The sequence below is a fragment of the Camelina sativa genome, chromosome 19 (genome assembly GCF_030686135.1).
Source record: "Camelina sativa cultivar CO46 ecotype springtype chromosome 19, ASM3068613v1".
NCBI lineage: Eukaryota > Viridiplantae > Streptophyta > Magnoliopsida > Brassicales > Brassicaceae > Camelina > Camelina sativa.
In genome coordinates, this window is record NC_141898.1 from 798,074 (window position 1) to 821,836 (window position 23,763).

General features: G+C 35.4%; 4 protein-coding genes, 1 long non-coding RNA gene and 2 other non-coding genes across 11 annotated transcripts; 6 read left to right on the plus strand and 1 right to left on the minus strand.

Annotated features, from left to right (window-relative positions):
- The first annotated feature begins 1,092 nt into the window (after positions 1-1,092).
- On the plus strand, positions 1,093-1,369 carry LOC147920029 (uncharacterized). The gene is made up of 2 exons (XR_015590931.1): positions 1,093-1,216; positions 1,308-1,369. It is a non-coding gene; the product is annotated as an uncharacterized LOC147920029 (long non-coding RNA).
- A 3,629-nt stretch (positions 1,370-4,998) lies between these two features.
- On the plus strand, positions 4,999-9,248 carry LOC104763790 (NADPH-dependent diflavin oxidoreductase 1). Of its 2 annotated transcripts, none has more exons than XM_019241271.2 (12): positions 4,999-5,887; positions 6,075-6,152; positions 6,261-6,365; positions 6,443-6,544; positions 6,636-6,820; positions 7,094-7,173; positions 7,409-7,483; positions 7,570-7,680; positions 7,764-7,895; positions 8,033-8,152; positions 8,247-8,463; positions 8,548-9,248. In XM_019241271.2, the coding sequence occupies exons 4-12, from the start codon at positions 6,516-6,518 to the stop codon at positions 9,078-9,080; spliced, it is 1,482 nt and encodes a 493-aa protein (XP_019096816.1). In that variant the 5' UTR covers positions 4,999-5,887; positions 6,075-6,152; positions 6,261-6,365; positions 6,443-6,515; the 3' UTR covers positions 9,081-9,248. The 2 variants fall into 2 exon arrangements, with proteins under 2 accessions (XP_019096816.1, XP_010485474.1); XM_010487172.2 differs by having other exon boundaries at positions 5,415-5,887; positions 6,443-6,534.
- Positions 9,249-9,962: 714 nt separating this feature from the next.
- LOC104763789 (E3 ubiquitin-protein ligase At3g02290) lies at positions 9,963-12,750 on the plus strand. The gene is made up of 5 exons (XM_010487171.2): positions 9,963-10,457; positions 10,940-11,287; positions 11,427-11,868; positions 11,957-12,066; positions 12,429-12,750. Exons 2-5 carry the CDS (start codon positions 11,168-11,170, stop codon positions 12,453-12,455), a joined length of 699 nt encoding a protein of 232 aa, XP_010485473.1. The 5' UTR covers positions 9,963-10,457; positions 10,940-11,167; the 3' UTR covers positions 12,456-12,750.
- A 100-nt stretch (positions 12,751-12,850) lies between these two features.
- On the plus strand, positions 12,851-15,825 carry LOC104763788 (RCC1 domain-containing protein RUG3, mitochondrial). Of its 4 annotated transcripts, none has more exons than XM_010487168.3 (9): positions 12,851-13,043; positions 13,318-13,591; positions 13,700-13,893; positions 13,963-14,010; positions 14,087-14,159; positions 14,255-14,426; positions 14,673-15,104; positions 15,235-15,426; positions 15,538-15,825. In XM_010487168.3, exons 2-9 carry the CDS (start codon positions 13,336-13,338, stop codon positions 15,584-15,586), a joined length of 1,416 nt encoding a protein of 471 aa, XP_010485470.1. In that variant the 5' UTR covers positions 12,851-13,043; positions 13,318-13,335; the 3' UTR covers positions 15,587-15,825. The 4 variants fall into 4 exon arrangements, 2 of the variants coding, with proteins under 2 accessions (XP_010485470.1, XP_087357803.1); XR_015590929.1 differs by having other exon boundaries at positions 12,858-13,043; positions 15,194-15,426; XR_015590930.1 differs by having other exon boundaries at positions 12,858-13,043; positions 15,202-15,426.
- A 110-nt stretch (positions 15,826-15,935) lies between these two features.
- On the minus strand, positions 15,936-18,922 carry LOC104763787 (developmental protein SEPALLATA 2). The gene is made up of 7 exons (XM_010487167.2): positions 18,140-18,922; positions 17,396-17,477; positions 17,215-17,276; positions 17,018-17,117; positions 16,815-16,898; positions 16,549-16,694; positions 15,936-16,313 (listed from the first exon to the last, which is right to left on the minus strand). The coding sequence occupies exons 1-7, from the start codon at positions 18,322-18,324 to the stop codon at positions 16,220-16,222; spliced, it is 753 nt and encodes a 250-aa protein (XP_010485469.1). The 5' UTR covers positions 18,325-18,922; the 3' UTR covers positions 15,936-16,219.
- Positions 18,923-23,057: 4,135 nt separating this feature from the next.
- On the plus strand, positions 23,058-23,131 carry TRNAI-AAU (transfer RNA isoleucine (anticodon AAU)). The gene has a single exon. It is a non-coding gene; the product is annotated as a tRNA-Ile (tRNA).
- A 426-nt stretch (positions 23,132-23,557) lies between these two features.
- TRNAI-AAU (transfer RNA isoleucine (anticodon AAU)) lies at positions 23,558-23,631 on the plus strand. Its single transcript has one exon. It is a non-coding gene; the product is annotated as a tRNA-Ile (tRNA).
- The last annotated feature ends 132 nt before the right edge of the window (positions 23,632-23,763 follow it).

Genomic DNA, 23,763 nt, shown 5'->3' on the forward strand with positions numbered 1-23,763 from the left:
CTAGTATGGGTTTCTTCGTTCTCAAACTATAGTTTTTTTTTTTTTTGGAAAAGAACTATAGTTTCTACTTTCTAATATCAAAACTACGAGCGGGCATGCGAGGCTATCCAAATTTGATCTTCTCATCGCATATTCGCATGAAGCTCACTTAATTGATTAATTTTTTTTTTTTTTTTTAATTGTTTCTAAAAGATTGATTTTATAGATTACAAAATTAAAATAAAATTTCCATCTTCGTCTTTAACGAAAAGAAAATCTTGGTCATACCTAAATCCCTAGATCTGAAATATATCTTTCGAGGGTCGGGAACCGTAGCAGCCACTCTTCTCAACCTTAACCATGGGAGAATCCACCATAAAAGTAATCTTCTTAATTCTCCTTATGGATTTCTTCTTACGCACTCTTCTTTTTAATTAAACCTCTCTTGTTTCTCTAAGAATTGTTTCTTCACAAGAAGTGAAGAAAAATATTTGGAGTAGTATTATAATTTCTGATTACATCTATGTACCTGAATCTGATTAGGGGTTTGAATTTATCGATAGTAGTGATGCATCGGACATTCCAAGACACCGGTAATTATTGATTCTCAATTTTTTTTTTTTTTTTTGGTGCGGAGATGTACAAAGTATATATTTTGTTTGTCTGTTGGATATGGGCTTTGCCCCATATGCCAACTCGGCCTAACAAAGATTCACCAGAGATAAAAGGAAATAGGCCAACTTCGGAGGACAATCTCGGGATTTCACACAGAAAACCCTAGAGTGCCCTAACTCTACATTCGCTTATAAATAGCTCGAGACATCTATTGGAAAAAGGATCCAGACCCCAGAGAATACCCAGAGAGCAATATTTTGTGTGTAAAACCGTTATTGTCTTTTGTATAATCCCTTTCAACTTCCGAGCTCGTCATTATTAGCTTGTTAGTTCTCCTGTGAACTGACGAACTCAATCTTAACTCGTGTTAGTGACGACCTCACGTTTTTATCGTTAATAAAAGAACCAGCTTCACTCTTTCCCCGAAAATCTTTATTTACTTAGTGTTGTGCAATCCCCAGTACAAACATTGTCGAATTGTTATTGCAGTGGGATTAGCAGGATTTGACACTTCGCTTTATGCGTATGAGGTCAAGCTCGCATTGACAAAACACTTCTCTTCATGCGGAGAGGTCACATATGTTAATGTCCGCAGAAACTATGAAAAGGGTACCCTCCACAGGTTTGTTTGTTTCTGTTCTGGCTAATTAATAAATTCTTCCTTCGATAATTCCCCCAAACTAACTGTTTTCCATCGGTGTGTTTCGTAACAGACATGCCTACATCAATATTTACGGAGAAGGTGCCCTAGAGAAGGCGTTGCAACTTAGTGGAAGTGAAGTGGTGGGAGCTGGATGGCGTGTATTCGCTAAGGAGTCACTGATGACGGTGTGTGGGGGAGATCCTCATCATACTGCTGAGTCAATCAAACACGCGGATTCAGAACACACGTAATACCATTTTCCTTCCTTTGTGGTGGTGTTATCGTTGTTGTCATGTTGATTACATATATCACTAATTAACTCGATCGTCTGTCTGTTAGTGTGGTTGTCGAGGGATATGACACTTCGCTCCCTAGGATTGATCTCCAGATCGGGCTGACTAAATACTACTCTTCATGTGGAGAGGTCAACCGTGTTAAGATTCCCCCCAGCCCCAGCTGGTTTGTGGATTCATATATAATTTTCTCTCAGAGTTATTATCATTATTTTTACAAACTAATGGAAAAGACTTGCCCTCTTTTCTTTTTACAGGAAAGCTTACGTTTCTATTCGGGGAGAAGGCGCAGTAACAAAGGCCCGGGAACTAAGTGGACGTGACGTGGGAGGATGGAATATTACAGTTGTTCGTGTCTTGCCGCCATTGTGCGCCGAACAAAACTTCCCAACATCCTGTACGTACTAACATATGACTTTGTTATTTTGTTTTTTCTAATTTCTGGTAACAAAGTAGAAAACCTCTCATTTATTCATATATTTCGTGGTTTATTTTATTTTCAGGTCGTCCTCATCCCAGCAACAAGATCCGCCCCCCAGTTTACCTCAACCTCGGCGCCCCAATTGATAAGGAGTAGAATTCTCTTTCTTATAATTAGGATTAGGAGGAGACTAAGAGCATCATTATCGGGACCTCTTAGCCCCAAATTCTTAGGTTTTGTCTATTTAAAATTAAATCAAAACTAAGAATATTGTTAAGAATTCGCCTCTTAACTAAGAGGTTAAAGATACCATAAGAGACGACGACGTGTTCGAATATTGTTGGGTGTTGTTTTAACACAAAAGTTTTTTTTTTGTTGATTATCGTTCTCTTCATCTTCTCTCTCTTTCTCGAAGTAGAGACTGCAAAATCGATCCAGGGAGATGATGAGTCCCGATTATAGTCTCATTGGAATCGATCTACCCCTTGGTGGAACTGGTCGCCCTGATATCCCCAGATGATATAGAGATTTCTCTCAAAAATCGATTGCAAGCAGAAGAATGATTCAATTTTGGGTGGCCTCCGGCGGTTCAACCCCGTTAACTCGTCATCTCCACCGACGGCAGATCTCAACGTGACTCTGATGCATGATTCTATCTCTGTAAAAGATTCCTCTCTTTCTCTGCGTTTTTATCATCTCTCTCCTTTCGTTCTTATCAGATTGAATGTTTTTTGCTTCTTCCTCCTCTGCTTACCTTAATTGATGTAGCTTTAGGATTTTAGGTTAAGTTGGGAATCCCAAAACTTGATTCATGTGATTCAGAGCTAATTGAATCATTCCATAGGTTATCTTCTGATTAGTCTCGAATCTTATAACAAAATTGCCCTAAGTTTTAGTTCTAGTGATGATTTATAATCAAATTGGATCTAGTTTGTGTGTGCTTCTCTTTAATCGCTCTGGTGAAAGGCTTATTTTGGTTGGTTGGATTATTTTCACATTCGACATCTTCTCATTGCTTTAGTTATTATGGTCTATGATCCTTGGTCATCCTATTGTTCTTGTTCTGCTTGTTTAAAAAAATGATGGGTATTCGCAGAGACCTTGTTCAATTCATGGCGAGATGATCTCCTCAAAAAACTACAGCTCTCTAAATTAGAAAGGTATCATATCTATCTCTCTTATTAGATTGTATTGTATGTTGAATACATCTTGGATACACATCATGGCGAGATGGTCTACTATAATTTTTTTTTTCTTCTCATTCAGATCACGTGGTTGAAATATAATGATAAAGCCGCCATTTAAAACAATAACTCCATCAACTCAGGTACTAAACTCTGTCTATATGTCTAAAATTGATTGAAGTAAGCTTGAATTTCGTGTGTATTAGTTGTGTGGACTTATAGTGAGTATAATTGTTTAACAGATGCATCTCTCGCACTGTGTTTAAGTATTACGAATTGCTTTTTGATATCGATTAGGTAAGACTTGAGTCTTGGATTGATTGCTTTGTGTTTGGTGGTTGTGATAAATGGTTGAATATTAGTTGTGTGGACTTATTGTAAATTGCTTAGTGTGTGTATGAGTTCAATGTTTGGCTGTGTTAGATTAGGTAAATGTCTACATCATACTTATTGTGCATTACTAATAACAACACCCACCAACATTTTTTATTGTCATTGATTTCTAATAACAACACAACCCAAAACGTTTTCAAACTAAGTTAAACCTCACCTTATATAGTAAACCATTCCTCCTTAAAAGTAAACATATCTCTTTCATTCTCCTTCAAAGTAAACCATTCCTCCTTCAACAATCTCTTTCATTCTCCTTGTAACACGATACCATGAATCCATTTAGCCACCCTCCTGGCTTCATGGACCTATTAAATAGTCAAGGAGAAACTCACACCAATCCTTATGATATTGATTCACCAAATATTGAATCTAAGGAGACCCACACCAGAGGATCTTCAACGTTTACTCGATATTGGAGAGCTACGAGGATTTCCGGGGATGATAGGAAGCATCGATTGTATGCATTAGAAATGGAAGAATTTCCCAACCGCATGGAAAGGTCAATACACACGTGGATCCGGAAATCCAACCATCGTTTTAGAGGCTGTAGCGTCACACGATCTGTGGATATGGCACGCGTTTTTTGGACCTCCAGGTACATTAAACGATATCAATGTTCTTGATCGCTCTCCAGTTTTTGATGATATATTACAAGGTTATGCTCCAAAAGTGAATTACATTGTCAACGGCCGCGAGTATCATTTGGCTTACTATCTCACTGATGGTATTTATCCAAAATGGGCTACTTTTATTCAACATATTAAACTCCCACAAGATCCAAAGGCATCCTTCTTTGCTACATGTCAAGAAGCTGTCCGTAAAGATGTCGAGCGTGCTTTTGGAGTCTTGCAAGCTCGCTTCGCCATAGTCAAAAATCCGGCTCTTGTCCATAATAAGGAAACAATTGGAAAGATTATGAGAGCGTGTATCATACTTCACAATATGATAGTAGAGGACGAACGAGATGGGTACAACCAGTTAAATCCAGCAGAATTCGAACAAGAGAAGCAAACAGAACTTCACATGTGGACTTAGATATACATTCAAATGTCAGCAATATGATGACCATGCTGAGCAAGCGGAAGGAAGTTCGTAATCAAATAAAACATCAACAATTGAAGGATGATTTGGTTGAGCATATATGGCAAAATTTTGGCACAAATCAAAATTACAACTAAACTTTGTCTCTATTTGTGATTTCTGCTTCTATTTTTATATGTTTTTATATTTTGTATGTTTAAAAGTTTATGAATGCAATAATAAAATCTTCATAGTTTAAATATTTAAAAATTATATATGTTTTTTAACTAAAAACCTCACTTTTAAGAGTTTATCAGAGAAATACAAATTTAATTAACAAACAAAAGTTCTTAACTTATAAAAGTACACTTTTTATTACTAAAAAATGTAAGAACCCCAAAAATCAAAACCCACCAATAAAAATGCTCTAAAGCTCCTCTTTGTTTTTGTGTGTTTAAACTCGTGATACACATAAAAAAGTGATCAACCTCCTTTCTTTCTCCATAGTTATCACTTTCAGTTTTCTTTTGTTTTTGTGTGGATGTTAATAGCAATTAATAGTCATTACCAGCCTTGGTTATTTACCTTAGTATTGTACTATGATATAAATAATCATATCATCTGCCTTATTTCTAAGCTGTAACCAGCCTTCGTTATTTTACCTTAGAACTGTATGATGATCTGGAAATATTTGTTATCTGCCTTAATTACGCAACTGGTAGCATTTTCATTAAGATGATATCTTCTTCATAATCCCATTTCCTTGATTGACATATCAACTCCTCCAGTTGTCTTTTTCGTTTAAAACTCGTTATAAAAACTCGTTATAAAAACTCGTTAACATACCATGAACTAGCACGTCACGTTTAACTTGGTTTTATTCTGTAAGCACATACTGGTCAACGATTTGGGCCGTTGTAAAAAGGAAGGCCCAATAAAAATGATTCTGTAACATGTATTATCAAGCCCAATAAAAATTATTTCGTTATCGTCTTTATATGAATGAAAACGTTGTGTTTTCATTCATCTTCAAACTAGTCACGAATCCCTTAAACCAGAAAACGTTACACGACAAAAACTCTCAAAGATACAGTGATCCGGTTTAAATCATCAGACCGGGATCCGGTTTCGTTGTTTCTCTCAATCTCAATCTCCGGGTGGGCGAGGTGAAGTGGCGGCGATGGCGATGGCGATGGCAATGGGGGAAAAGCCGAGGAAGCTGCTTGTGTTGTATGCTTCTCAAACCGGAAACGCTCTTGATGCGGCGGAGCGTATTGGCCGAGAAGCAGAACGTCGTGGATGTCCAGCTTCTATCGTCTCCACTGACGAATTCGACGCGGTATGTGTTTCTGTAAAAAAAAATCCAATTGAAAGCTTGTTACTTTCTGTTTTGAAGATTGTGTTTGCTTCGTTTATCTTGCAATTAAAATTGCTCACTTTAGAAAGTAGTTGTGGTAGAGCTATTGGATTTCACAAAACTCTCTCTCTAAGATTCAGTGGTGTGACATAAAAGGTGTTTTCTGCAGAGTTACTTGCCTCATGAGGAAGCTGTTGTATTTGTTGTCTCCACTACAGGGCAAGGAGACTCTCCTGATTCCTTCAAGGTTCGTTTTTCTTTTTCTTTATAAAGTTTTACCAACTTATACCTGCAAAAACGCTTTTAATTGTTGTAGCTTATTTTGTTCATTGTCTTTTTTTTTCAATCATTCAAGTCATTTTGGAAGTTTCTTCTTGTAAGAAATCTGAGAAAAGATTGGTTGCAAGGAGTTCGCTTTGCCGTGTTTGGCCTTGGTGATTCTGGTTACCAGAAGTACAACGTAAGTTCTTTACTAGAAGAAAAAAGTAGGCTTTATGGCCCAAATTCATGACTTGCTTGTCTATCTGATGGTTTTAGTTTGTAGCAAAGAAGTTAGACAAAAGATTATCTGGTATTGGGGCCACAACCATCATTGAAAAAGGTCTAGGAGATGATCAACACCCATCAGGGTATGATACGGTATATTAAGACAAATTAAGAATACTAAGTACTCTACGTCCAGTGTTAGAATACTAAGTTATCAGTTTTGGTGTTTTCTTTATTTTTTTAGGTATGAAGGAACTCTTGATCCGTGGATGCTGTCTTTGTGGAGTACATTATATCAGATCAACCCAAAATACTTTCCCAAAGGTCCTGATGTGAAGATTTCTCAAGATGATTTAATTGATCAGCCTAAATATAGGATTTTATATCTTAAGCAAGAGAAACTGGAGTCGACATTATTGACAGACTCAGGTATGCCAAAAAAATTTGAGTGGATACTTTGCTTCATTTATCTCAACTTATTGACTATGTTATGCTACTTAACAGTGAACTGTAGTATACTTGCTAATGGTAATTGCTAGAAATCTACATTTTAAAATCAGTTTGAATGAATCTGCTGGAATTAGTCTCACAAATGTTCTGTTTCAACTGGCTCGTGAAATTATTTTCTCTTGCATCATGAAAAAGGTTAGCTAGCATTTTACCTGTTTTTGGGGATTTATCTTGCATCTTATGTTTTGGCAGACATCATACAAAGAGCTCGTGGAATGTCTCCCGGAAAATTATATAAGGACAAAAGTAAACCAGACTGCTTTCTCAAGATGGTATGCACATCTTGTTTCCCAGCAAAAATTTTCCTTTTTTTATTTGTCTGTATATGCTAGTCAACCTCACTGGTTATGCTACCAATGCTCTGTTACCTTGAATCTGGTGGAGTTGATGTTGCTTGATGATTAACATGTTTTCTTAACCTATCTGATTTTGGTATGCATTATTATGCTAAGCCTAGATGATATAGATTTTATTCCCTTGGCTTGCTTTAACATGTCAAACATGTAGACCAGAAATGAAGTCTTGACTAAAGCTGGAAGCACAAAGGATGTCCGCCACTTTGAGTTCCAATCTGTTTCCTCTGTGAGTCAGTTACGTTTAAGGTCAACTTTCAATTAATTTTGAGGGTGATGTCTTCTCATCTTATTTTGATTTCTCCTCTTTTTAAGACTATCGAATATGAAGTCGGCGATGTTGTTGAGCTTCTTCCAAGCCAAAATCCTTCAGCTATAGATGCGTTTATAGAACGCTGCGATTTAGACCCAGAATCATTCATTATAGTAAGTTAGCTCCGATCGGTTGATACTTGGATATAAAATAATTTGGGATTCAAAATAAATCCTGAGGGTTAATTTGTTTTCAGGTTGGTCCGAGAGAGACAGAGAATAGTGGTGTCAATGAAGAAATGAATACACAGCTCCCTATCAAGCTTAAGACTTTTGTTGAATTAACAATGGATGTTACATCCGCTTCACCCCGACGATACTTCTTTGAGGTAAGAACCCTTTTATCCTAATGTATTTGAATTCCAAATTTATGGAAGTTCTTTTCATCTTACGTAGATATGGCTTTGAGTATATTTATGAAACAAGTTTTTGATGCAAACCCTTGCAATGTATTATCTCTGCTCAGGTTATGAGCTTCTATGCAACAGCTGAACATGAGAAGGAGAGACTTCAATACTTTGCCTCACCCGAGGGGAGGGATGATCTCTACAATTACAATCAGAAGGAAAGAAGAAGCATTCTTGAGGTAAATTAGCACCAGATCTCACAGGTCCATGATTCTTCTTGAACACGCATTGACTCGATTAACCATATGGATCGTATTGCTAATGCCTATGTAGGTGCTAGAGGATTTTCCTTCCGTACAAATCTCTTTTGAGTGGCTAGTACAGTTAGTTCCACCGCTAAAACCAAGAGCTTTTTCGATATCTTCGTCTCCTTTGGCCCACCCTGATCAAGTACATTTGACCGTAAGCATAGTGTCATGGATCACGCCTTATAAGAGAACTAGAAAAGGTCTATGCTCCTCTTGGCTTGCAAGCCTCACACCTGAACAAGGTTAGAAACTTTGTTTCTTCTTTACCATAACTGGCTCAGTTCTTTGTTTCTGATGTGTTTTCTTTATTTCCCCGTTGTGGTTAGAGGTACACATACCGGTTTGGTTTCACAAAGGCTCCCTTCCTGCTCCACCACAGTCGCGTCCGCTCATCTTAGTGGGACCTGGAACCGGATGTGCGCCTTTCCGTGGGTTCATAGCTGAGAGATTCGTACAAGCTCAGTCAATCCCGGTGGCGCCAGTCATGTTCTTCTTCGGATGCAGAAACAAAGACACAGACTTTCTATACCGCGATTTCTGGGAGTATCACACAAGAGAAGGAGGAATGCTCTCTGAAGAGATGGGCGGAGGCTTTTACACAGCATTCTCTAGAGACCAACCGAAGAAGGTTTACGTGCAACACAAGATCCGCGAGATGAGCAAGAAAGTTTGGGATTTGCTACGCGATGGAGCTGCCATTTACGTGGCTGGCTCGTCGACGAAAATGCCGGCTGATGTAATGTCGGCTTTAGAGGAGATTGTGTCAGAAGAAGAGACGGGAGGATCAAAGGAGGAGGCTTCACGGCGGCTCAAGGCTTTGGAAAAGGCAGGGATGTACAATGTTGAAGCTTGGTCTTAAATCCAACTTCCTTACGTTATATGAAGCCAAGAAGCTTCGGTTATTGTTGTGACATTAATTTTTTTAACTTTATTTTGATAATTCATATACTATTAACAAAGTTAACTAAAACTGAAGATGATTTGTCTAATGTTATGTTTACATAGATATATTTAATGTTAAGTAACATACTGCTTGCTTTTGTTTTTACTTTTGTATGGAAGGGAAGTAAATTTCTTTTACACGAAAAAGATGATTTTTAAAAGTAGTATTGATGATATCAGGCAATGGAATTAAATAGGATTTTAGTGTTCATAGATGAATGGTCTCTGGCTGGAGTTTGAAGTTGAGAAAGCTAATAGAGAAGCATGTCTCATCGCTCAAAGCGTCACTAGAGATCTGAGATTACAATCGTATGTTGTTGTATCTTATCCTCAGTGACTTCGTGGAGTCTTTGAAGAAGAGACCTCCTTATCCTCTTTGTGCTAAGCTTGTGTTTTTTGGGTTACAAGGTTCTAATTGTTGATGATCGGTATAGTTTAAAAGGGTGGGATTAATTTCCTTGGTTCGGAATTTTTTGTAGAAGCCTGAAACTTTGTATTTGTGCTACTGCAAGCCTAAGCAGTTTTAAATCTAATATAACAAATCAGTTGACCAAAAAAAAAAAAAAGTAGTATTGATGAAAAAAGTGAGAGCAATCGAGCATGCGTGAATAACAAAAAAAGATAAATGATTCGTTCCTCCATTAAATCCCCATAAAAGCAGTCAGATTTCTACGGACCGTAGTAAGATTAAAAAAGTGATTCAGAATTGTACAAAAGTATATATAAAAAAAGATTTAGAAATTATCTTCAAACTCATAATCTAAACATATTTAGAAATTATATACGAAAAGATGTCCTTGATTATCATTAATTTTATTGAGTAAACAACCTAAATTATAGTATATTAATTAATGGAGTTTTTTCTTCTTTTTGTTAAAAAGGTCAACTTTTTTTTTTTGGTTTCATTCTTGAAGCTCCATTGGCATCCAACAAACAAAGCTCTCTCTCTCTCTCTGTCTGTCTCTCACCCACCACCTTCACAACATACAATCATCATTCATCATCTTCTTCTTCAGTGTTTCCTCACTTTTTCCGCAATCTTTCTTCTACTGTCACCGACGAGAAGAAAAAGAAAACAAATTTCCTTTTTTTTTTTTTCACTTAGTGGGAAATTGCAATTAATTAAATAAAAATTTAAAAATTTAAAGGCTTCTCTTTCGTCAGTTATTTGTTGTTTCATCTCTCTTCTCTCTCTCTCTCTGATCGTAATAAAGTGAAGGAATCAGTTTAGGTCTTCTTGCCCTCCTCCTCTCTCTCTCTCTCTCTCCTTCCAGCTCAATTCTCGATCAAAAAGGTTTACTCTTTCTTCTTAATTATTGAAAATTACCACTATTAGAAGTGGGTTGTGATCATTCAGATCCTGATCTCAAATTGTTTATTTTCTGTATTGGTCCAATTTTGATGGATGATACACTCTGTTTTCTCACTTCTTTGTATTAATCGTAAAATTGGTTTTATCACTTTTAGGTGTCTCTTACTTATCTCAATTGGGTTTGTCTGTTTCTCTGTCGAAGCAAAGTTTTTATCTTTTTGTCTTATTATTATTGTGGATGTTGTCGGAATTTTCTTAACCTAATTTAGGGTTTTATCAGTTAATGTACTTGCATTCAACTTTACTGAAACCTCAAGTTAGTTGTTTGTGTGTGAGTGATCGAAACTCTCAGTTGCTACTAGACACAGTTTGGGTTTTGTTGAGATGAATTTGTATGTAGTTTGAAACCGCTTTATCCCATCAGCCTCTCATCAAAGATTCAAACCCCTGTTTTATCATTGCAGGTAGGTAAACGTGGAGATCAGAAACAGATTGTTAACTACATGTTTTGGGGGATCAGAGTTCTGTAGATAGTTAGTTACCTTTAAGCAACGTTGAAAAGGTTTTTGAGTGTCTTATAATCGGATGATTTTTAAACCATTTGGTCTGTTAAAGTTGAGGTTAAGGAATCTGTTCAAATTAACATAGAAAGAAAGAAAGAAAGAAAGAGAGACGAGATAGAGCAGGACAGGATGGGATGTGTTTCTTCTTGCTTTCGGGTCGAAGACATTGATGACTACATGAATCCAAATAGCTCTGTCTATAGGAACTGTCCCTGCATTAGATGCCTTGCTCATAATTTCCTTAACCTGGTACGTTTCTTCACATTGCTTATTTCATCAGTTGATGCTTTCTTATTGTTTTAATTCTCAAAAGTTTTCATCTTTCCATGATCACAGTTTCTAGTGCTTGTCACAAATATTTATTTGGATCTTTAAATCTTCGTTGCAGTATATCTCGGTCTTCAGAAGAGGGGAAACTCGCTCTCTCCCATCTTCGGTTCAAGCTACTGCATCGATGACTTCCTCTTCTTCGCACGATAACTTTCTGTCTGAAGCATTCCGTTCTACGCCAAGACCTCTGCCTTATGATGCTGATCCTAGATATTTCCGCTCACTCGTCTCAAGACGGGAGAAGGGTTCAAGTCATTCCCATGAGGAAGCTGAACCTTTAAGAAGTGATAGCGATGCAGATTCTGAATCTTTCGGCCTAGGAGGATGCAAATGGGCTAACAACAATAAGTCCACTATCTCTGATAAAGATTCCAAAGAAGAGTACTCTAGTAAATCCAGTCTCAGGATTCTGAAATCAAAGTCAAAGTCAATAATGGCAGAGTCTGAAAACATGTATATACTGTCTGAAGATGAAGATGTCTGTCCAACTTGTCTTGAAGGTGTGGAAACTCCCACTCCTAGTTGTCTTTTGCAATTTCCTTTTTGTTCCTTATAAAGCATTCATCTTCTTGTTGGTTTTTTTTGCAGAATATACATCAGAAAACCCAAAGATTGTGACAAAATGCTCTCACCATTTCCACCTTGGTTGCATTTATGAGTGGATGGAGAGAAGTGAAAACTGTCCTGTCTGCGGAAAGGTAACCACTTTTGTTTCTAAATTCTCTGAACAAAGTGCGTAGACCATATGCGTTTTGAAATTGCCCGGTCTAGAGGACTAAAAGCTAATATTTTCCTGGAATTCATAACAATTTTGCTGTTCTGATTCATTCTGATTGAAAAAAGCTCTATTTTCAAAATTTTCATATATTCTTTCCATGGCTTCTACTGGTTTTAGCTGCCTCAGAAAGTTGTTTGATAAGGTAGAACAAGTGAAGCATATATTTGCGTAGAAAATGTCCCTATAGAGAGAGTAAATCTTGCTTTTGGAATCCATAACAGTTGAGCTGCGTTGTGCTGATTATTTCAAGCTCCCATATTTGCCAATGTCCTTTGTATGCAGGTGATGGAATTCAACGAAACACCGTGATCATATCGAACCATTGATCTGTGCCCTGTATCTGAACTGAAACCGGGGAAGATAACAAGGCAATGCAAAGGAATAATTTGTAAATTTGGCTTGTTGGTTTGTGAATATTTTCATTTACGATGGTAAATATATGAAGCAGAATGGGAGAAAGTGTTCCTCTGCAACAGTTTTAAGTTTCTGAGAAAAATTAAACTCCATTAAACAAGAAGCAATGTCTTTATCTTAAAGTGTTCCTCTGTTGTATTCTCTTACATACATAAATTAATTTAAGTGTTCAATCTAAGGAATACAAAAACAGATGCAGAGTCTTCTTGTGTAGCTTTGACAAAAAAAAAACTCCTAAACTGAAAAGAGAGAGAAAATAAGAATAGAGTTTAGGGACCTTAAGTGTAAATATACCATAACTGAAGGACTTCTGGTGTTAATATCGGAACTTTCTCTCCTCTCCCGACTCGGTCCCCGAGCTCTTGGGAGCAAATGAACGACCCTCATTGCTTGTCTCTTTCCCTCTGTTTCTTCTTACACATTAACGCAACACCAAGTTTCAGCATTTGTAATTCATCCAGTTTGTAACATTTGATATTTAAGGTAAGGTTTCAGATTCTCTCTGGATTGTTGCTTTTTTTTTTTTTCTTTCTGTCAGATTCAGGAATTGAGTTTGCATTTGCGTGTGGTGTCATCTTAGTTATTCATTAAATTCGTGATTTAGCTCTAAGAATGGGTTTGGTATTGAAAAACTTGCCTGATTCGTGATCGCAGCTGCTCTTTTCTGTAAAAACAGAGTTTTGTTCGTTCGTTGATAAATTTGGAATCTTTAAGAAAGATAACATTTTTTTGTTTTTTGGTATGATTCTTCTCAAAGGGGGGAGTCTCCTAAAAGATGGATATTGGAGAAATCATTGGTGAAGTAGCTCCACCTGTGAGTATCCCAACAAAGAGCGCAATTTACGTTTGGGGTTACAATCAAAGCGGACAAACTGGTAGGAATGGTCAAGAGAAGCTTTTGCGTTTCCCTAAACAGCTTCCTCCTGACCTTTTTGGTTGTCCCTCTGGTTCCAATTCTCGTTGGCTCGATATATCTTGTGGTCGGGAACATACAGCTGCCGTTGCATCTGATGGATCTCTCTTTACTTGGGGTCTGTCTCTCTATCTCCATAAAACTTGAATCTAAGTAGTTAGTTGTTTGGTTGGATCTTGTGGTTACGCATCAGTATGTTTCTTACATTTTTATGTCCTCGTTTCAGGTGCTAATGAATACGGTCAGCTTGGGGATGGAACCGAGGTTGGGAGGAAACATCCAAAGAAGGTGAAGCAGCTGCAATCAGAATTTGTGAAATTTGTGTCCTGTGGAGCTTTTTGCACTGCAGCTATAGCAGAACCCCGTGAGAATGACGGTACTCTTTCCACTAGTAGACTCTGGGTTTGGGGCCAAAACCAGGTATAGCAGTTTTCTTATTGTGACTGGATTTGCCACTTCATGTGTAGACTCTCAAATTTTTCATTATAGGGATCAAATTTACCACGCTTGTTTTCGGGGGCGTTTCCTGCTACAACGGTATGTACTAAAACTTAATATCCATGATAGATTTATATTAGCGTAGACAGTGATTTGGTATGTGCACATATTATAGGCGATTCGCCAAGTATCGTGTGGGACAGCTCATGTTGTGGCCTTATCAGAGGAAGGGCTCCTTCAAGCTTGGGGTAAGAATGCTTTGAGATCTTGTTATGCATTATAACCTGTTTGTTTGGTAATTTTTTGTGATTTTGAGGTTTCTGTTTTCCATGGAAATTATAAGGCTATAATGAACAAGGCCAACTTGGTAGAGGAGTCACTTGTGAAGGACTACAAGCACCTCGTGTGATAACTGCTTATGCGAGGTTCCTTGATGAAGCACCCGAGCTTGTGAAGGTTATGCAAGTTTTATGTGGGGAATACCATACTGCTGCTGTATCTGATGCAGGCGAGGTGTAAGTTATCTATAAGCCTTTTCTTGAAAACTTTGTGGTTATTCACATGGCATGGAAGCTAATTCTCTGTGCAAGGGCCTGGGGGAAGGAAATCCTTCTGATGGAGATATTGATCTCATCACATCCTAACAGATGGGAATGCTTGAAGAAGCAAATGGATTCCTGACTATGCAAGTCTCCTTCCCTTTCGCTTAATTTATTTTGGTTATCTCATTCAGTGTCCACTGCTTATCTCTTTCGTTGCAGTTACACTTGGGGATTAGGAAGCATGGGTCAACTTGGGCATGTTTCTCTTCAGTCTGGGGATAAGGAGCTAATACCAAGGAGAGTCGCTGGTCTTGATGGTGTGTCCATGAAAGAAGTTGCTTGTGGTGGTGTACACACTTGTGCTTTATCTTTAGAAGGAGCACTTTATGCTTGGGGTGGTGGCCAAGCAGGACAGCTAGGACTTGGTCCTCAATCTGGTTTCTTGTTTAATGTCTCTCATGGAACCGAAATGCTTCTACGAAATGTCCCCGTTTTAGTCATCCCAACTGATGTCCGGCTTGTTGCTTGTGGACATTCTCACACTCTCGTTTATATGAGAGAGGGACGGATTTGCGGATGGGGTTATAATAGCTATGGTCAAGCAGCAAATGAGAAATCTTCATATGCTTGGTACCCATCGCCTGTAGACTGGTATGTAGCTCAAACAGTTTATATTGTTTATTTTATTGCCAAAACAAAGCAAAGAAATAAAGGAGTTTGTGATGCAAACATTGTGGTAGTTATTCAGTTAGATTAGCGGGAACTATGGTGTTGCATTCAGGTGTGTAGGACAAGTGAGGAAGCTAGCAGCAGGAGGTGGTCACTCAGCTGTTTTAACCGATGCATTCTCGTTGAAGGAGCTGTGTGAATTTCAGTTAGCAGATAGTGTGAACCTCTCAAATGCTTCAAAAATTCAAGATGTTGCATTCAGAATGGGTTCCGAAGCTTTAGCCCGCCTCTGCGAAAGTCTCAGGTAAGAAAAGTTGAAACTTTTGGACAATCTTCTTTGTTACTTCGTAAACTTTTAGACTAGAGGGAATCCAAGTTAAGCAAAGCTAAACAATTGTGGCTTGATGTGTTTCAGGGAGCAGTTACTTGACGGAGACTTTACTAATGGGGAAGAAGTATATTAAAAAGCACAAACCCCAAACTCTCGAACAATTTGGTACTGGTGGAAGTTATTACAATTCATCCTGTATCTTTGAAATATGTGTAGTAAACCAGAAAGTCCATTCTTCAGCAGAACTCTGTACCATTGTACCTTTCAGGACAATTCATTCCTGTCCTGTCTCTGTAAGAAGATCCACATGTTGTAATTAATTATCTGTTCTGTACACTAACGAATTTTAGTCATAAACCCAGTTTGGTGGCATTGTGGAGTATGGAATTTTACTGTTAACTTGAGAGTTTATTACCCTCTGTCGCAAGCTATGACGATTGCATTTAACCGTGTACTGTAATATACAAATTTGAAAGACAGGATAAGTAAACAGATGAGACATGGTCATTCTTAGCAGTTCACACATTACAATCCATACATATAAGCAAGGTTACAAAAGGCACAAACATAAGTCTGAAACAGAAGAGAGATATGGAAGGCTATCACAGCTATAGCCGCCACTTATGTCTACAAATCAAAGTCTTGTCCATACATAAACACAAAATTCATAACTATTCATTCTTATTCATATGCATAAGATCTAAGACCTCACGCCAAGACCCCACCAGTACTTGCTTCAGATCCTTACTGGGAGAAGAAGTATCACTCATAGCATCCAGCCAGGGATGTAGCCGTTTCCTGGCTGGGACTGACCTTGCGTCGTTACAGCCATTTGCTCTGAACACACTGGATGGCCATACCTGTTTTCATCACCACAACAACATAGTTTAGGAATTAACAATAGAAACCCACTTATGAAGTCTGAAAGTTTAATATTCCCTCCTTAAGACATCAAAGTGATGAAACCTTAGACTCAACAACATGAGTTTCAACTAACTATCTTTGAACAAAGACAATGTTGGGCTTAACCAGACTGTTGTTAACTGTTTATCATTTAAGTTGATGTCTAAAGACAAGAGAATTTGTTTGGTTTACCCAATTTGCAAAGTGGGATCACATTCAAGAGATTGGTATAGTCCCTGAGAATGAGCCTGATGGTGCCCATAGGCAACATTTTGTTGATCACCGGCTTCCCATGCTCCTCCTATATGGTGATGCCTCACGCCGATCATATCTTCCAGCTAAACAAAACACAAACTTTCTTGAAACCATTTCACAGAAGTAACCCAAAAGAGGCATATGTAGCAGTTCTTGAAGATATATAACCGTGAACTGAGTAGAGAGAGAGATGCACCATATACCTTAATTGACAAAGCTCTGTTGGCTTCAAGCAAGATATGCTCTTTACCTTGAAGATCAGATAGCTGGTCAAGCATATACTGCGTCTGAGAAAGAAAAAGAAAAAAGAAGCATTTTCAGATATACTCACACATCAAAAACATAGAGAGACCAGTGTTGTGTGTAAATCTTTCAGTATATATACAATATGGAAATATTTAATCACCTTGATACAGCGAACTTGCTTCAGAGAGCCGTCTAGTTGACGCTCAAGCTGCTCTAGCTCCTTTGAATTCAGAGGTCCAAGGTCCTCTCCAAGAAGATTTCTGCAGCAACACGTATACACTTACATCAATATATTCAATTTATACATGCTGTTTAGAATTTAAATGAGCATATATACAATCTAATTTATTTATATACCTCTGCTGACGCTGCAGACTTTCATATCTACCTTTCAGCTTCAAATACTCTCTGTAGCTGTTCTGAAAGATGCCATAAATGTTGGAAAGCTTAAATATATTTTGGAATCTTTGAGAAATTTTGATTTGCTTTTGTTAATATCAAACAAAATTAGTCAATCAGTAAGGATAAAAGATTAAACCTCAAGTTCTTTGGCAGGCTTGTTGTTGACTTCAATTGAGCCATAACTGCACTTCTGGTACCTTTCCAGTGTCTTGAGCATGCTGATGAAAGATCAAACCGCAAATTAGGAGAAATAAAAGAAAAAATTAATTTGATGACAGGAATTAAGAATAAACAATTATTAAATATATACAAAAATTGTAACAAAGAAGATCTTTAGATGAGATACAGATTACAATTCATGTGTGGTGCTTAAATGGCTGCAAGAGGTTCAGACTGGTTAATGCATGTAACCACAAATTATTCTACGTTGGATCTTTTTATTTTTTTATAGAAGACTGTGAATCTTTAATTTGCTTTTATAAGTCCTAATCACATATATATCTGTGTAGAGCTAGCCAGTGAGTATTAACTTATTAATCATTAATTGTATATGACACTTACCTATAGCTCCTATAAATTTTGAATCTACATATATACAGATTGCAATTTGACATGAGACGAGATCAGATCTCGAAATCCAATTAATATAAACTGAACTATACATATCCTTCTATAATCAAAACCTAAGAGATCAGATTTAGAAACTAATTAAACAAAAAAAAGGCAATCAAGAACCAAACAAAACCTTGATATAGAATTTAACAACAAAATCAAGAAAGATAAATTAAACCTCATCACAATTCACAAGATCACTAGAAAAAGTAAAGATCTATGCACAGATCTAACAAATGTTTATGAATATAGAAAGAAAGAGAAGTACTTGGAGGTGCTGCAGAATTCGTAGAGCTTGCCACGGTTGGAGAAGACGATGAGAGAGACCTCAGCATCGCAGAGTACAGAAAGTTCATAAGCTTTTTTCAAAAGACCGTTCCTACGCTTAGCAAACGTCACTTGTCTGTTGATTTTGTTCTCTATCCTCTTCAGCTCTACTCTTCCTCTTCCCATCTTTTAACTTAAGTCCCAACCCCCAAAAAAAAACAAAATTCTAATTTTCTTCTTTTTTTATAGCTGATATATATGTGTAACCTAATAAGGGTATGCAATGTTTTATCTATATACAGACACACACAAACATGACTTTTTCCGGGGGGAAAAGATCTTATCTTTTGGATAAGTAAGTAAACCCTAGTTTTATTTTTTCAAGAACAAGAAAAGAAGATCAGGAATATGTAGAGAGGATCGGAAAATAAAAAAGAGGAAACTTTAGCTTTTCTCTGGTTTGGTTTTTGATTTGATATATTAGGGCACTTGTTTATTTTCTTTAGATCTTTTCTTTTAATGAAGGGTTGTTGTGTGTGTGATGAGGTTGTGAATCTGAAGAAAAGTTTTTGTGAATCTATAAAAAAGCTATAAAGATAAGAAAAAATTGTGAGGGTGAGAGATCATTAGGGTTTGGTGTGTTCCATTCACACTATCTCTCTCTCTCTCTTTCTCTACTTCTTTACTCTTTCTCTCTCCACCCTGTATTACAAAACAAAGTAAAAAAAAACATTCTCAAACCCTCTCTCCCATTGCGCGTGTCACACAGACGTCATTGTTTTGCAAAGAGTTGCGTATAGCCGTATATACTAAATAAGAAAGTAGTATGAAGTTTTGGGGAAAAAAAGTTTTTCTGATTACATATTTCATGTCTACGTATATATATAGATAAGTAGTAGATACAATGTTTCGACTCTTTTAGGTATACACATACATTCCACAGCTTCATATCAAAAAATTTGAAACATCCATCTCATATTATAATAATTTCTACTAATTAACTTTGTTTTATTTTCTTTAAAAATCAAAATAGAATGACAACGGGTTCAAACCTTCACAACTAATAATATCCTGTAGAGAATATTTTCTCTGATTAATTCAATAGTAATAAATAGTAAGTAATAAACTTAACAGTATAATAGTAGTGTATAAAGCTTTTTATCCAGTAAACTCATTCATTACGAATTAGTATAGTTCCATTCCATCCAGTAAGGCTCAAATTAAAAAAAAAAAAAAAAAAAAATTGTCAACAAAAAAGTGCTTCTTCCACTAGTAAAAACTGGGTATATAGACGTATAGTTACGGACTTACGGTATATGGCCACAGAAAATTTCCTTCTTTTATTTCTATCAATCGTGTGATATGTACTTGTATGTCTATAAGTTTGCAGTTTGAAGGGATTTTGTGAATGTAGTACAATGTCTCCAAGCTAGTGGTGTGGGGAAATATCTCAAGCAAAGCGCGTGAGTGAGAGAGAGATTGGGAAACACATGCAGTTGGGTCATGAGTATCTAAAAAAGAAACGAAAGCAGCTATCATCATTTTCTACTTCACAAGCCGCAGAAAAGCTTCTCCTACCTTAAAATGGATAATATGTACGTGTCGCCTTCCTATTTGCTTGCCTTCCTGTCTTTTGTACAACATACGTTGAACTTTGGTTCTTATTTTTTATTTTTATTTTTTTATTATGTTTGAGAAAATCCACCCTCTTATTAATTAATTAGCTGGATATTTGCCTTTTCTTCCAAACATAGTTTTTATTAATGTTTCAAATTTATTCATCCCTATCGGTTTTGTAGGTAACGTATCTCCGTGAATCCGTGTGATTTTTGTCTACTACTATATATATCGAAGAGAACAACATATATATGGGAGATACACACCACATGGACATGCATACATAGTTTTACTTAAGTTGGGGTTCGTTCGTTGATTATTCTTTATGTTACTTAAAAAATATATTTAGTTTTGTTCTCCAATTAATCTTCTATATTTGGGCCATTGCTTGCAAGAGTTCTAAGTCTTGTAGGTGAAGGCGTGAAGCCAAGGAAGGTAATATCTGATTCGTAAGTTTCTTTTTTGGAGTCAAGGGTAATATCTGATTCGTAAGTTAAAACTAGAATTTATTCTCGTTTAATTTTTAATTACTGTTGAACAAAAAAACAAAATTAATATTTTTTGTTTCAAGGTTTAATTGCTTACTAAAATTTCATACTCGATGAAATTATTTTGGACTATAATAAAATTTGATGAACCATAAAACTATGGAAGTGTGGTTTTTCTAATAGGTGACGATTTATTATTTATTACACATGTACGCAATTGTAAATACTTAATAAATTGATTAATCATGCATTTGTCTACTATTATATATACCTGGTAGTAGCTAGATTTAAGAAATCTTAATTTTTTTCCTTTGGACAACGAATCTACCAGCAAAGATCTTTTATCTTCAGCTCAGGTGACGTAGGAAAACGTCCGTACACCTCTTGTTTTTTACAGACAGCAAAAAGACGTTACAAAGTAACTAAGTAGTAAGTAACTGGGAAAATCTAGGGTGAAATAACGCAACAAGCTGACGGACACGTGTCGAAGTATGATTGATTAGTAAGTAAGCTTAGACTTTTGTGGCCCGAAGAGAGAGAAAGAGAGTCACCTTTCTAACAGTGTCTTGTCCCTCTCTATTTTTTTTTTACACCCTTCTGATTTGTTTGGTATATTATTTTACCCGTAGTAAATATTACTACTATTCTATTCTTGTTAATTACAAATTTTGGATTAATAGTTCTTCCTTATCTAAATCTTAGGCGAGATCGACACCAAAGTCTAGTAGTCTCATCCTAGGGATGGATTTAAACACTTCTCCAAGTAAAGATTATATATGATTTGTTTGATGAGCCCTAGAAAGCGCTACACGAATGTAAAGAGCAAATTAATGACCATTTGGGAAATTTTCAATAGAAGAAAACATGACATCTATCACGTTCACATGGTTTTGATATCTCCAATGTAGAAGAAACATGTTGCCACTGTATATAGTATGCCTTAATTATAAGCAGAGAAAATCTTATACCTAACATAATTATTTCGTAAAATTATTTGAACATAATCTATTGAAATTCATTCAAGCAAGTAATTATATATAACTCTTTCTAGTTTTTTTTTATGCGACCACCACTGAAATATGCAGGGTTAGTTGTAGATTTAGTGTGTTTTTAGAAAGAAATGGGGTTTTTAATATTTTTACTATTCAATATTTTAAAATAGGTTAGTTGCAAAAGTATTACATTTTGAGAAAGTAATGTGTTTTTAGTACCTTTCCTGGTCTAATTACTTCATAACTGTTAATTAGTCACTACAAAAAAAAAAGTAGTATTACATCACTTATTTTATATATTTGCATCATATATAATTGATGCGAATAAATCTTACATCATTTATATAAGTGATTTATGATTTGGTGATGCAAATATTTTGCATCAGTTTAAAAATATTTGCATCAATTATTGTTATCGATGTTAATATATATCACTTGTAAAAAAATGATGTTAAGTTTTGTATCATTTATTATAAATGTTGTTGAATGTGTATCAATTAATAGAAGTGATATTACTATTTGTAACAATTATAATAATTGATGTTAAATTTTTGTATCAACTATAAATAGTGATGTTAAAATTAATGTCAATTTTTATAATTGATTTCCAATAATTGTGTTATTTACAATTTTTTATATAATTTTTCTTATTACTAATTTATTTTATTAAAAAAATATTTTTTAATAATTATTATATTTTGTATAGCAAAAACTGTTGAAAATATATATTAAAATCTCAATAAAAATTTATTAAAATCTTTACTAATACATTACCATTAGTAAATCAAATCTTATTCAAACCCTATTAATATACATCATCATTGGGTTTAACAATTGATGTGAAATCATATAATTAACATCACTTTTTATTGATGTAAATTTGTATCGATTTTTTAAGTGATGTTAATATAAATTATAAATTATATCGATTGTTTAAGTGATGTAAAATTAGTGTTTTGTATCAATATTTTAAAAGTGATGCAAATTAATAAAAGTATATATCAATTATACTAAATTGATGTAAATCAGATTACTGATAGCATCAGTTATTTAAATTGATGTTAAATTTTATTTTTGGTATCATTTATAAAAAAATAATTCAAATTTAAATTAATTATTTATGTGACACATATTAACTAATGCAATATGCCTATTTTTTGTAGTATAATGTGGTAACACGTGCTGGGCGGTTTCATTTATCCACCAGTTTGAAGCCCATCTGAGGTTACATCGAGTAATGAACATCTATCAATACAAGAGCTGCTAAAAAATTATGGAATAAATTAATAAAATTTAAGGGAAGATTATGATTTAAAAATGATTATTTGTTGATATTATATTCATATATATCAAACAAAATCTTTTTTTTTCTAAAAAACTATAAAATCTCGTAATTATCGATATTAGAAATATTTTAGGTAAGATTGCAATTATTTTGTAGCTTGTTAAATAATATATTATTTTTAAAGAACTCTTATTTATATGAGTTTAATCTGAATAATTATCTGAAAAAGTATCTAAATTTAATAATTCCATGTTTTCGTTTTCATGTTTGACCATAATACGCTTAATGAAGCTCTTAAATTTGACTAAATATCAATGCAGCTTTTGTACAAAATAAAGGTTCTCCATGATAGTAGTGAAATATCCTAATTGTTAAGTTTCAAAAAAAAAAAAAAAGAAATATCCTAATTGTTATGAGAGTGGAAAGAAATGGAGTTTGACAAGTTTATGGTACTTGTAGCAACGATTAAACAGAAATAACGGAAAACATACGGAAAAGATAAGCAAATCTGAAAACATAATCAAAACATAAGCAAATGGCCCATTAGCTCAGTTGGTTAGAGCGTCGTGCTAATAACGCGAAGGTCGCAAGTTCGAAACCTGCATGGGCCACTTTTTTGTAATTTATTTAATCTGGTCTTTATAATTTTCTTTTGGTCTAAAACAAATACCTGACTTTTTATTTATATATATTCACTAGATTTGGACCCGCACGTACGTGCGGAATTGATTTCAAAAGTCAAGGTTATTTATCAGGTCTACAATATATTATGTATGTGTGAGATTACGTTTGTAAACATATTTTTAACAAATATTATTAACCAAAAACCACATGAGCAATATCTTCATTCGTCCTGCGAAATTTACAAAAGCCATGGATAAAGGCGTTTAAAAAAAAATTAATCTATAAAATATATCTTTTTTCTCAACCAAACATTTATTAAAATAGAACTCTAATTTAGTCGCCCAAACTGGATGGAAGTTGTTTACAAACGTAATTTCTGACACTAATGATCCTAAATTTGGATAAATTTAAATGGCCCATTAGCTCAGTTGGTTAGAGCGTCGTGCTAATAACGCGAAGGTCGCAGGTTCGAAACCTGCATGGGCCACTTTTTTGTAATTTATTTAATCTGGTCCTTATAATTTTCTTTTGGTCTAAAACAAATACCTGACTTTTTATTTATATATATTCACTAGATTTGGACCCGCACGTACGTGCGGAATTGATTTCAAAAGTCAAA